Source organism: Pinus tabuliformis, chromosome 8 (assembly GCF_031772625.1).
Source record: "Pinus tabuliformis cultivar Carrire ecotype Pingquan chromosome 8, CPIR1, whole genome shotgun sequence".
Classification (NCBI taxonomy): Eukaryota; Viridiplantae; Streptophyta; class Pinopsida; order Pinales; family Pinaceae; genus Pinus; species Pinus tabuliformis.
The window spans coordinates 1,455,161,832-1,455,172,451 of record NC_142294.1 but is presented as its reverse complement, the minus strand read 5'-3'; the positions used below and the strand labels follow the sequence as shown (position 1 = coordinate 1,455,172,451).

The window sequence follows — 10,620 nt, the reverse complement described above, 5'->3', positions numbered from 1 at the left end:
AATACATTTGTTAGGTTTGAGTTTATAGAAATTAGATAAATATGTTAGAGATATTTTTTGAGTTTATAAAAATTAAATAAAAAGTTTATAGGTATTTTTTGGATTATTTGGAATTTTTTTTATTTAAAGTGGAGTTTTTTTATTTTTTTCTTATATTATAATGTTCATCTATTTGACCATGAACTTTTTAAAATGCAAATTTATATACTATTGTTTAAAAAATAACATTGCAATTTTTTTTCAATTTATTAATTAAAAGAAATAAAATATTAAAAACAAATCAATTATTTTCTTCTCATTTTCATAGAAAAGTTTGATAAATCAAAATTTCTATTAAAATATTATAACAATAAATATCATTATCACATATTACCAAAAATAAATACAAATAAAATATATATTAAAGAAATAGAAAAACAAAAAAATTACAAATTACATAAAAACTTTTATATAAAATCATAGAGAGATATCCAATTATACATACATTTAAAAAAAACTAAAATACATATATTATTATTAAATTCATAGAATATTTCTATTAAAAAGTTTAATTAAGTATTTACCAACCTTCCACACACCAATATAACACAATTAATTTTAATTTTAAACATAAAATTAAATATTTATAATATATAATAAATCTCATAAAATTAGCACATGAGGTGCACGGTGTAATGGTAGGGGCGGATGGCTGTAGCACCCCCCACCCAGGTTCGAGTCCTGCTGCGGCAGGTGTATGATGTTGTATGTTGGAAAATGTAAAGGTCCCGCACTAGCTTACAAAAAAAAAAAAAAAAATCTCATAAAATTAAATATTTGAAATATATCAATAATAATTTAAAAAAATTAAATATGTCAGTCCATTATGGTAGAGATGTTGTAATGTAATGTTTAACATTTTGACTAAATCAAGTTGCAACTAAATAAAAATTAAATAAAATAAAAATATTAATGTAATGTAATATTTAGATATTTTAGCTAGGTAAAAATAAAATAAAAATTAAAAATAACCCTATAAAAATAAAAATGTTCCATCGTATTCATACAGAATATAACATATTTAGAAGAGAAAATTAAACCAGCCTAGATTCATCTTAACTTTAGATCTATCAAACACTAGAGAGATCAAATCTCTTTTCATTCTAAAAGAAATTTACATATCAAAAAATTTAATCCCTCTCAACTTAGTAAATCCAAAATTATGAATCTAGGTTGATTATAAAAATAACTTGAAAATTAAAAGTAATACACCCTATCCTATTCTCCTATTCTCCTTATAGAAGGAGGTCTTTCCCCTATTGAGAGCCTAGCTATGATTAGGTTTCTGCTGTACAAGCACAAACTCAATAACATAGACAATCATAGACTTCCTAAGCTAGCTTTAAATTCTAGCCAAAACCACCTAAGGTTCAATCGGGGGTGGCATAAAGACACAAGGGCCTGGTTAAACTATTGGGAGATCAACGAGAATGATGCATTGCAAAACATTAATAATATTAAAGATATTGTTACTTCTAAGTTCAAAGAAAAAATGTGGTGTGAGAAAGATTTAGCGGCTAAAAGAAAATTAAGTTATTATAAGAAGGTCATCAACCCCACCCTGGAAGATCAAAAGTATCTCTCTATTTTAACTAACTCAAAGAAGAAAATTAATATAGCAAAGATTAGAACGAGTTCTCATGAGCTCCATAGTGAAATAGGTTGTTAGGCAGTTCCTAAAACACCATGGATGGAAAGAATCTCTCATATATGTGAGAATAGGAACATCGAGGATGAAAACCACTTCCTCTTAGAGTGCCCCGCGTACAACCACATTAGATCTCAGTTTCACAATCTTTGTTACAATAATGACCTTCAAAATTATAGTGAGCACGGGAGGCTTCTCTCCAAGCTTTTTGAGCATAGGAATAAAATCTTAAATCAAAATAAATAATTTGTTTCTTTAAGTCCGATAGACCAATGTTTTCTTAAATCAAAATAAATAATTTGTTTCTTTAGGTCCGATAGACCAATGTTTGGTCTCAACGGACGTTAACCACCATCATCATAATAAACCTATTATCAATTCTACAATATATTTTTTTAATAATATTTAATTTATATATCTATATATATATAGATAATATAATAATTAATAAGTATACAAAAATTACACCACATTAAAATACATTAAAATATATAAAAATTGAAATATCTATTTAATATATAATTTTAATATTTTATAGATTATTTAATAAATCAAAATAAATAATTTGTTTTTTTAGGTTTTATAGACCATTGTTTCGTCTCAGCTTAACCACCATTATCATCATCATCAAAATCTCATAATATTAAAAGTATTTTAATTTATTTTAATTGTCTTTATCCATGGTTTACCAAATTTATCATATTTTCATTTATTTAAATTATATATATAGACACATGCTTAAATTCAGTTTTGTTAGATTAAATGATGGTTTCATTGTATGTATTTTGATTACATAAACCATCATTAGATGTTTTTTTTATTAAATTCATAATATTTTTATTTTAAAAATACATAAACCATTATTAGATATTTTTTTTATTAAATTCATAATATTTTTATTTGTTTAAATATTATTTTAATGTTTAAATATTATATATATATATAAATAAATTATTTTATGATATAATATATATAATTCAATTATATTTTTTTTATTAAATTCATAATATTTTTATTTATTTAAATATTATTTTAATGTATAAATATTTTAATATATATAAATCAATTATTTTATATTATATTATATATATATATATATATAACTGATTAGTCAATTAATTTTATATATAAGTAGAAACCTATTGTGTTAACTACTCACATAAGAGATTTTATACACATTCACTAATACAATTATATCAAAATTTATTTAAATTTCATTAATAAAAATTAAGCTGATTAATTCAACTATTATAGTTTTCCCTTATTTTAAAATATATAAAAAACAATTACGTCATATATAATTTTAATGATCCAACGAGTTTAAATTGGATTTTACTAGAAAGGAAAATACTTTGATTTTCTGATTTTTTAGGGTTAATACGCCAAAATTGCTGACTTTAAAGAAAACTTTTGACCTTAACTCTGTGGACAGGCCAAAATTGCTGACCTTACAGAAAACTTTTGACATTAACTCTGCACAGGCCAGAATTACTTTTTGATATTTGTTTTGTGCACAGTACAAAAGAATGTGATTGAAAAAAGAATCCACACCAGAAAAAAGGATAGAGTTGATGGAATGTTCCTACGTAAACTCAATGTACTGCTCAACAATGGCAGGTAATATATATCTTTCCATGGTAGGTTTGAGCGCCGTTTACCCCACGCTCTATTCCTATTACCAACCTTCCTGATCGAACAATTGTTTATTGTACTACTTTGATTATGAAGTATCGTCTGTTCCATATTACGATAATAATTCTGCCATTGATTGGATGCTGAAAGTCCACATTTAGCATCACAAATATGTACCATACGTGTCTATTCCATCACACCACATTTTCTGCCAAACGTTCATCGGGATTCTTTGGTTGTCACCGTCGCGCTGGATGTTTAAGTCTGTGGTTTTGGTTGCAGATAGTTAGAAAAAGACTCTGCAACCTCAATTAACTTGTAATTAATTTCAGCAATTCCGTCACACGGGCGTTATCTTTTTTTAAATCTTTGAAGAGGCAGCCCAGGTTCGAAACTCCGCAACAATGGCGTTGGCAGGGGTTGCGGCAGAGGAGGGAACCCTGGGAACTCGGCCCAGTCACGATCTTGTAAAAGCGTCGCGCAAGGCCGTATCGCGCATTGAGTCCGAATTGGCCTGGAAGATCAAAGCCATCGCAGCTCTCTCCAATCCCCCCGACATGGATATCTCGCTCTGCGAGGCAGCCAAGGTCGACTCACCTCAGACTCAATTCTTCCTTTTCTGAATCCTATTTTAAACTTATTAGCTGTATAAAGAAATTAAATCGATTAATTAAAGCAGGCTGCCATGGAGGCCGAGGCGAAGAGAATTGCAGAAGAAGAAAAGGCTCCGCACAGATCCGTAATACAGCTTGAGGAGTTCTATCAAATGTACGACAATATTATCAAGAAGTCTGAGAATTCAGGAATCTCAAAAACCGAAGCTTATATCAAGGGAAATAAGAAGCTAGACATTCAACAGCTTCTCCACGAACTTAACAGGCTTATACTTTTTAACTTGCCGGACTCTGCACAGAAACTGTCGACTATCGGTAAACTCGACCTTTCAAATAACAATATGAAGGTAAATACAGCAATATTGATCCCTAAATAGACTTTCTTGATTATATTCATCTGATTTTTCTTGTAATATTAATTTCTGCCTGCAGTCGCTGACCGAATCCGTGACGAGTCTGGTGAATTTGAGAACTTTGGACGTCCATTCGAACCAGCTCACATCGCTGCCGCAATCCATGGGAAAACTGCAGAAACTTAAAATCCTCAACATTTCTGGAAATTTCTTTGCCGAATTGCCAGAAAGCGTTCAAAATTGCCGGTAAAAATTGCATTCGAAGTTTTCTCCAAGAATATTTAATTCAAATATTCAATATTTTTGGCCGATGAAAATCGTATCCAAACCCTAGGTTTTTCCAAGAATATTTAATTCTCTGTAATCTGATGGATTGTATGATTTTAGACCTAACATATTACAAATTAACTCTATCAGCTCGCTGGAAGAGCTGATGGCCGATTTCAGCAAGCTACAGCGGTTACCTGAAACGATAGGCATTAAACTCTTTAATCTGCAGAAGCTCTCTGTTCATTCCAACCAACTTTCTTATCTTCCTTCCTCCATCTCATGCTTGATGTCTCTGCGTGTATTGGACGTCCATATGAACAAGCTCAGATATCTGCCTGAAGATATTGACAACCTGGTAAGCCTTCAAACTCTCAATATTAGTTGCAATTTTGGCTACTTTAACGTCTTGCCGGATTCGATATGTGGGCTGTCTTCGCTCGTTGAATTAGACGCGAGTTTCAACCAGATTAAAACCCTGCCCGACTTCTTTGGAGGGCTAGTGAAGTTGAAACGGCTAAATCTGGAGGGGAACCCGCTAATTCGACCTCCGCCAGAGATAGTTAGAGATGGCCTAGAAGCAATCAATAAATACATGACCAATCGCGCCACCGAGCGTCTCATGCCACATAGCCTCTCAGGTCTAATAGGCAAACTGGCACGTAGGTGGATATCTTGCAACTTTGAAGCTGGGACCCTGGCAAAGTGATGACATGGCAGGATTACATAAGTGAAGAAGAGGGTTTTCATAACGACGGATGTTCGACAGGCAGTCGCTCCCCCTTCATTCCGCTACACACTCCTGGCCCCCTGGATTCAGCGGCCACCATATCAAGAACTATTATGTCATGGGTAATTTGTGAGTCTGTTTGAAAGACACATGAAAATTATATAGTAAATTATGAGTAGCCTTCTCTGGATTAAAAAGGACAAATGTTGGTTTTAAAATTTGGTAAAGTGTATTTATATATATTTTTAAAAGATGGTAAAATTCAGAACTTATTTAGTTATCAATCATCAATGAAAGAGTAATCATCATTTATTCATTATCAGCATCCTAGAAATTTTCGTCATTTGAAATGATTTGAGTTTATTTATTATTATTATTTTAGGGAAATTTTGTTTAAATAATTTGTTATAGTTAATAAGTGGAAAAAAAATTCAATTTTTTTCTTAGAAAAATACGCTGAAAACTACATACTCGGGTAAATCAGAGTGAGTTCGTCTTAAAACTCAGAAATCTTCCCTTGTAAAAATTCAGATATTTTTGTTGCATGGATATTGTAAAACTAATCATCATTCCCTTTGAAATAAAACATATTAAAAGAAAATCAGAAATCTTCACAACATGGACTAATTGAAAACTACTCATTTTTTCTGTAAAATATATCATTACAGATGGAACTTGGTACCAAAAGTAAAAGCGTGCTAATCCAATGGTCTTCGTGATTTTCTGAATCAAATAGAAACTAAAGATTTCATTCCATATTTGAAAGTTCAATTATAAGTGCTTTTAATGCATCCAAATTTATGAAAAAAAACCACTGTTATTTTTTGAAGAACTTTCGAGCAACACTACCACATGGTTAATTAAACGTCCCAACTGTACATTTCTTACATTCTTCATAGATGGTCAGCTAGTCCGGTGGTAAATTTAGTGATAATGAAGTTAAGTTTGAATGCAACAGGTCTTGATCAACTCTACCCACCGGCTGTCTCTGTAACTGTATAGCTTACTGGATAAACACCGGCCAAATCAAGCATGCTGATATTATTGGTTTCTACCAGACCAGGCCTGCTAATATTATTTGCTTTATCCATGCATGACCAATGCCTCAGGCTTTTCTCTTATGCTGGTCGTGATCATAATCTCGGCCTCTAAGATAGGAGAACCACCCAAACACTAAAAGACATTAAAATACAAATCTCACAACCAAAATATATTCAAATATAGCTACAAAGGATGCTAGAGTAACTTGAGAATCCACATAAATATTTCAGAGAACTCATATTACAGAGATAAATATTAAACATTGAGCCAATTGTTGGCTCATTGTATTGTATTTTTTTCTGGTTAAAGTGATATTTAATGGATATCGGGTTAGCTCATTGGATTGTACTTTTATCTGGTTAAAATGATATTTAATGGATATCGGGTTAAAATAATATTTACTGGATAGAATGAAAAAGAATAAATTCTGATATTTTTGCTTGGACGCTAAATTCTTCAGAGTCTGGAGGTTTTAGTTGGCTGCTCATATCATTTCTAAAGTGAAATCTGATATTTTTGCTTAGCTGTTGAGTCTTCAAAGTCTGGAGGTTTTAATAGGGTGCCCATATCATTGTTAAAATCTTTAGTGTGAATGTGGCTGTTAGAGTCTTCAAAGTCTGGAGGTTTTAGTTGGCTGCTCGTATCATTGTTAGAATCTTCATTGTGTGAAGGTCTTTCTTGGCCACCAAGATCCCTGCTCTATAGGATTTTCTTGGCAACTAACGTCCTACTAGAATCCACAGAAATCTCGTTGCCATAACCTAAACCATTTTCATCAGTGTCATCAGTCTACAATTTGATAAATTGTTATCTTTGTGCACTGAGTTGTTAAGTTTCTCAAATCCTGGCTTGGGGTTAGAAAAAAATGAATGCTAGATTGTTGTTATACTGCACTGAGTTGTTAGGTTTCTCAAATACTGACTTGGGTAAGAAAATAAATGAGTTTAGTCAAAATGCTTTTAAGATTTTGGCTTTTATTTCCTTTTTAATGAGATTTATTAAAATTCAGTTAAAAATTATTAGAATGGTAAATTAATTTGTATAAATTAAATATTTTAAATATATTTAGATATTTAAAAATATATTTGAACCAATTAAATATAATAACCTTAATCAAAATTATATTATCAAATATTGCTTCTTAATCAAAATGACAAAATGTAAAAACTATTTGAATCCTCCTTGCTATCACTACTCTCTCCATGGATTAAATCTCATGCACACATGGCAGAGAAAGAAGAGCATAAATATGTGAATGCTCTACTGAATCCAAGAGTACTCGACATCATGTTCCCTTAACCATTTTCCTCCATCGACAACATTGCATATCATTAAAAAAAAAACGATACTGTTACACTGTATGTAAATCAAATGCAAAATACGCAGAACTCAGACGCAAAATACACCGAACTCAGACGTAAAAGTGGAACTGTAATGCTAGATCTTCTGAAATCCTGATTGACTACTGAACCATATGGGCCAAAGCCAAATTGAAAGTGCGAAAACACTAACCTAAATGACATGATAAAGTGCAAAATACTAATATAAATAACTAGTAGAGTGTCAAGCAAACTTTTTTTCAAAAAGGAAAAAACACGCTTGCTTTCATTAATAAAAGAAGTTACATTTTCATGGATTCTCATTCATGAAAACTGGCCTGCAGTCTAATCAAAGCAAAAGTGGTTGATGGGATACATCAATAAATATCAACAATACTGTTAAAAACTTAAATGTTGTAATTGTACCAGGACTTGCCCAGAACTTGTTTTTCACATCTACGTATTCATGGAGCTTCTCAGAGCTACATATTCATGATCTCTATTATCTGATTCAATTAGTTTTTCACTTACTACAACAAATCTAAAAAATTCAAAACTATTAAGGTAACACAAAGATTATGAATCATCAACAAGTATTGAGTCAAGAGGATATGGTCTAATAGTTAGGTGAGGAGGTTTGGTCCCATGAGTTTTATGGTCCAATATGTTAATAAAATTGATTTAACTGAAAAATAGAACCTTTTCATGCACTAAAACAAGAAATAGGCCAGAAAATTTACCCAAACACAAAACACCAGATTTACCTAAGAAACCCCATTTTGGGGAAAAATCAAGGGGAAAGGGTTACCATGGGTTGTGAATACCATAGGCACTAACAACTTTGACTTGGAAAACCCCATTTTGGGGAAAAACAAACCGGAAAGGGTTACCATGGGTTGTGAATACTATAGGCACTAACAACTTTGACTTGGAAAATCCCATTTTGGGAAAAACCAAAGGGAAAGGGTTACCATGGGTTGTGAATACCATAAGCACTAACAACTTTGACTGGGAAAATCTCATTTTGGGGAAAAACCACCGGAAAAAATTACCATGGGTTCTGAATACCATGGGCAATAACAACTTCGGTCTCAATCCTAACACAATCCAAAGCAAAACTATGTATTCCTGAGAGCTTACTCCAAACAAGATTTCTTCAATTGGAAAAAAAAATCACAATCACCCATTCATTCCCTCATCTGTTTCGTTGCACATAAACCTCTCACTGGGCTTCCAAGTGACATTAGAATTTTGTTTCAATTTACTGGGACTCTAGCCAAAGATTGAAACTGTGCTTTCTATAGTTTGACCTGAGTAATGGATACCTCCTCACAATTTTCAGACTTCAAACTCTGCATCCCACTGATTAGAATTTTAGCCTGAACTCAATTTCTTAATCTCCTTCACTGCAGAAACAACATTGCTTTTCCATGTTGGGCTGCTCACTGTTAAGCAGCCATCGATTGCACTGCCCTCAAAGAAATGTTCCAGAAGGAAAGTCGTTTTCATCCATCTAAAGCAGTTGATTGTTAAGTTCCAGTTGTCGGAAATCAAGTAAATACAAGAATTGTCATTGACCCTTTTGTAGCTGAGTGACAACGATATTCCACCATGAAATAACTCTTTCAGAAACATGATTATGTTCGAGGCAATATCATTCCATTTCCCCTTCCAGAACTACATCAGTCTTCCTATACGGTCCTATGTCATTAATATTTTCTAGGCAATCCCCTCTTCCTACACGGCCTTGTCTCATTAATATTTTCACGATTGCCACACTTTACTTTTTCGACAGGCAAAAACCAGCAAAAACTTTTGAAAAGCAGTAGTCAAGGCTAGGCCGTCTTATTACTATTTTCACAATTGCCACACTTCACGACAGAGAAAAACCAGCAAAAACTTTTGAAAAGCAGTAGTCAAGGCTAGGTCTTGTCTCAATAATATTTTCATAATTGCCACACTTTGTGACAGAAACCAGCAAAGCTTTTGAAAAGCAATCTAGGGTACTTTTTGGCTCCTTTTGGGAATCTTTTGAAAAAGCAGTCTAGACTACTTTTTGGTTCCTTTTGGGAATTTTGTTGAGGATGGGAAAAATCATAGTTTTAGTGGGTTGAATCTAATTTTATACTTAAAAATCTAATTTAAATGATATTTTTTTATGATTTTATTTAAAATTTAAATAAATAACTTTTGGTTAAAAAGTAGTTTAGTTATTTCACATATTTTTCTTAATTAATAAAAAATTGTCTATAAAAATTTGGTGAAAGTAGAGTATTAGGAAATTTAATTTTATAATTCTCATTTTTTTTTGTCAGGTTTAGTTTAGTTTTTTGTTCATTTGTTTAGGAGTCTCAATTGCTTATGTGTCTTGGTGGTTAAACTAGTTTGGTCAAGGTTAATCCATATTTATTAGGTGTTGATTTTTTTTATTAGGGGTTTCTATGGTAAATCTTTTTATACTATGTATATGTCATTGGTTGTTTTTATCTAGTTTACTTCTCACTAGTTTAAAACTTACATTTGATACCAAAACAATTTTAAAATTGAGATTGAGAAAAAAGTATTCAATGAAATAGTGCTTTGGCTCATTGTATTTGGAGTAGGGAGGGATATTGGCAAAGAAGTTGGTATATGGTTCTTGCATCATTTGTTCAAGCATATAGTAGATTGATTTGGAGCATAAGAAGAACTGTGTTGAGAAAGAAGTACTTTGTGAATGAGTATTTTGGCTCACTATGTTTGGAGCGAGGGATGTTGGTAAAAAAGAGAGTAGGTGATTCTTGCATCTTTTGCCTAGGTCTACAATGGATTGATATGGAGCATAGGTGAAAACATATTGAGAAAGAAGTTTTTGGTGAATGAGTGCTTTTGGCCACTATATTTAGAGTAGGGAGGATGTATTTGAAGTAGGGAGGGATGTTGGTCAAGAAGTTGGTAGATGCTTCTTGCATCATTTTCTCAAGCATATGTCGCAAGA

The 10,620-nt window shown here is 31.9% G+C and overlaps 1 protein-coding gene across 1 annotated transcript; it reads left to right on the top strand.

Moving 5' to 3' along the window:
• Positions 1-3,552: 3,552 nt before the first annotated feature.
• Positions 3,553-5,599, top strand: LOC149241244 (uncharacterized). Its single transcript, XM_089367474.1, has 4 exons — positions 3,553-3,906; positions 3,999-4,280; positions 4,366-4,532; positions 4,704-5,599. The coding sequence occupies exons 1-4, from the start codon at positions 3,724-3,726 to the stop codon at positions 5,260-5,262; spliced, it is 1,191 nt and encodes a 396-aa protein (XP_089223600.1). The 5' UTR covers positions 3,553-3,723; the 3' UTR covers positions 5,263-5,599.
• Positions 5,600-10,620: the final 5,021 nt, after the last annotated feature.

Bases quoted from the DNA above. Each gene is read 5' to 3' on its own strand.
- LOC149241244 (XM_089367474.1), top strand. From the start codon at position 3,724: ATGGCGTTGGCAGGGGTTGCGGCAGAGGAGGGAACCCTGGGAACTCGG. The intron at 3,907-3,998 runs GTCGACTCACCT...TAATTAAAGCAG, and splicing joins CGCTCTGCGAGGCAGCCAAG to GCTGCCATGGAGGCCGAGGC. The intron at 4,281-4,365 runs GTAAATACAGCA...TTCTGCCTGCAG, and splicing joins TTTCAAATAACAATATGAAG to TCGCTGACCGAATCCGTGAC.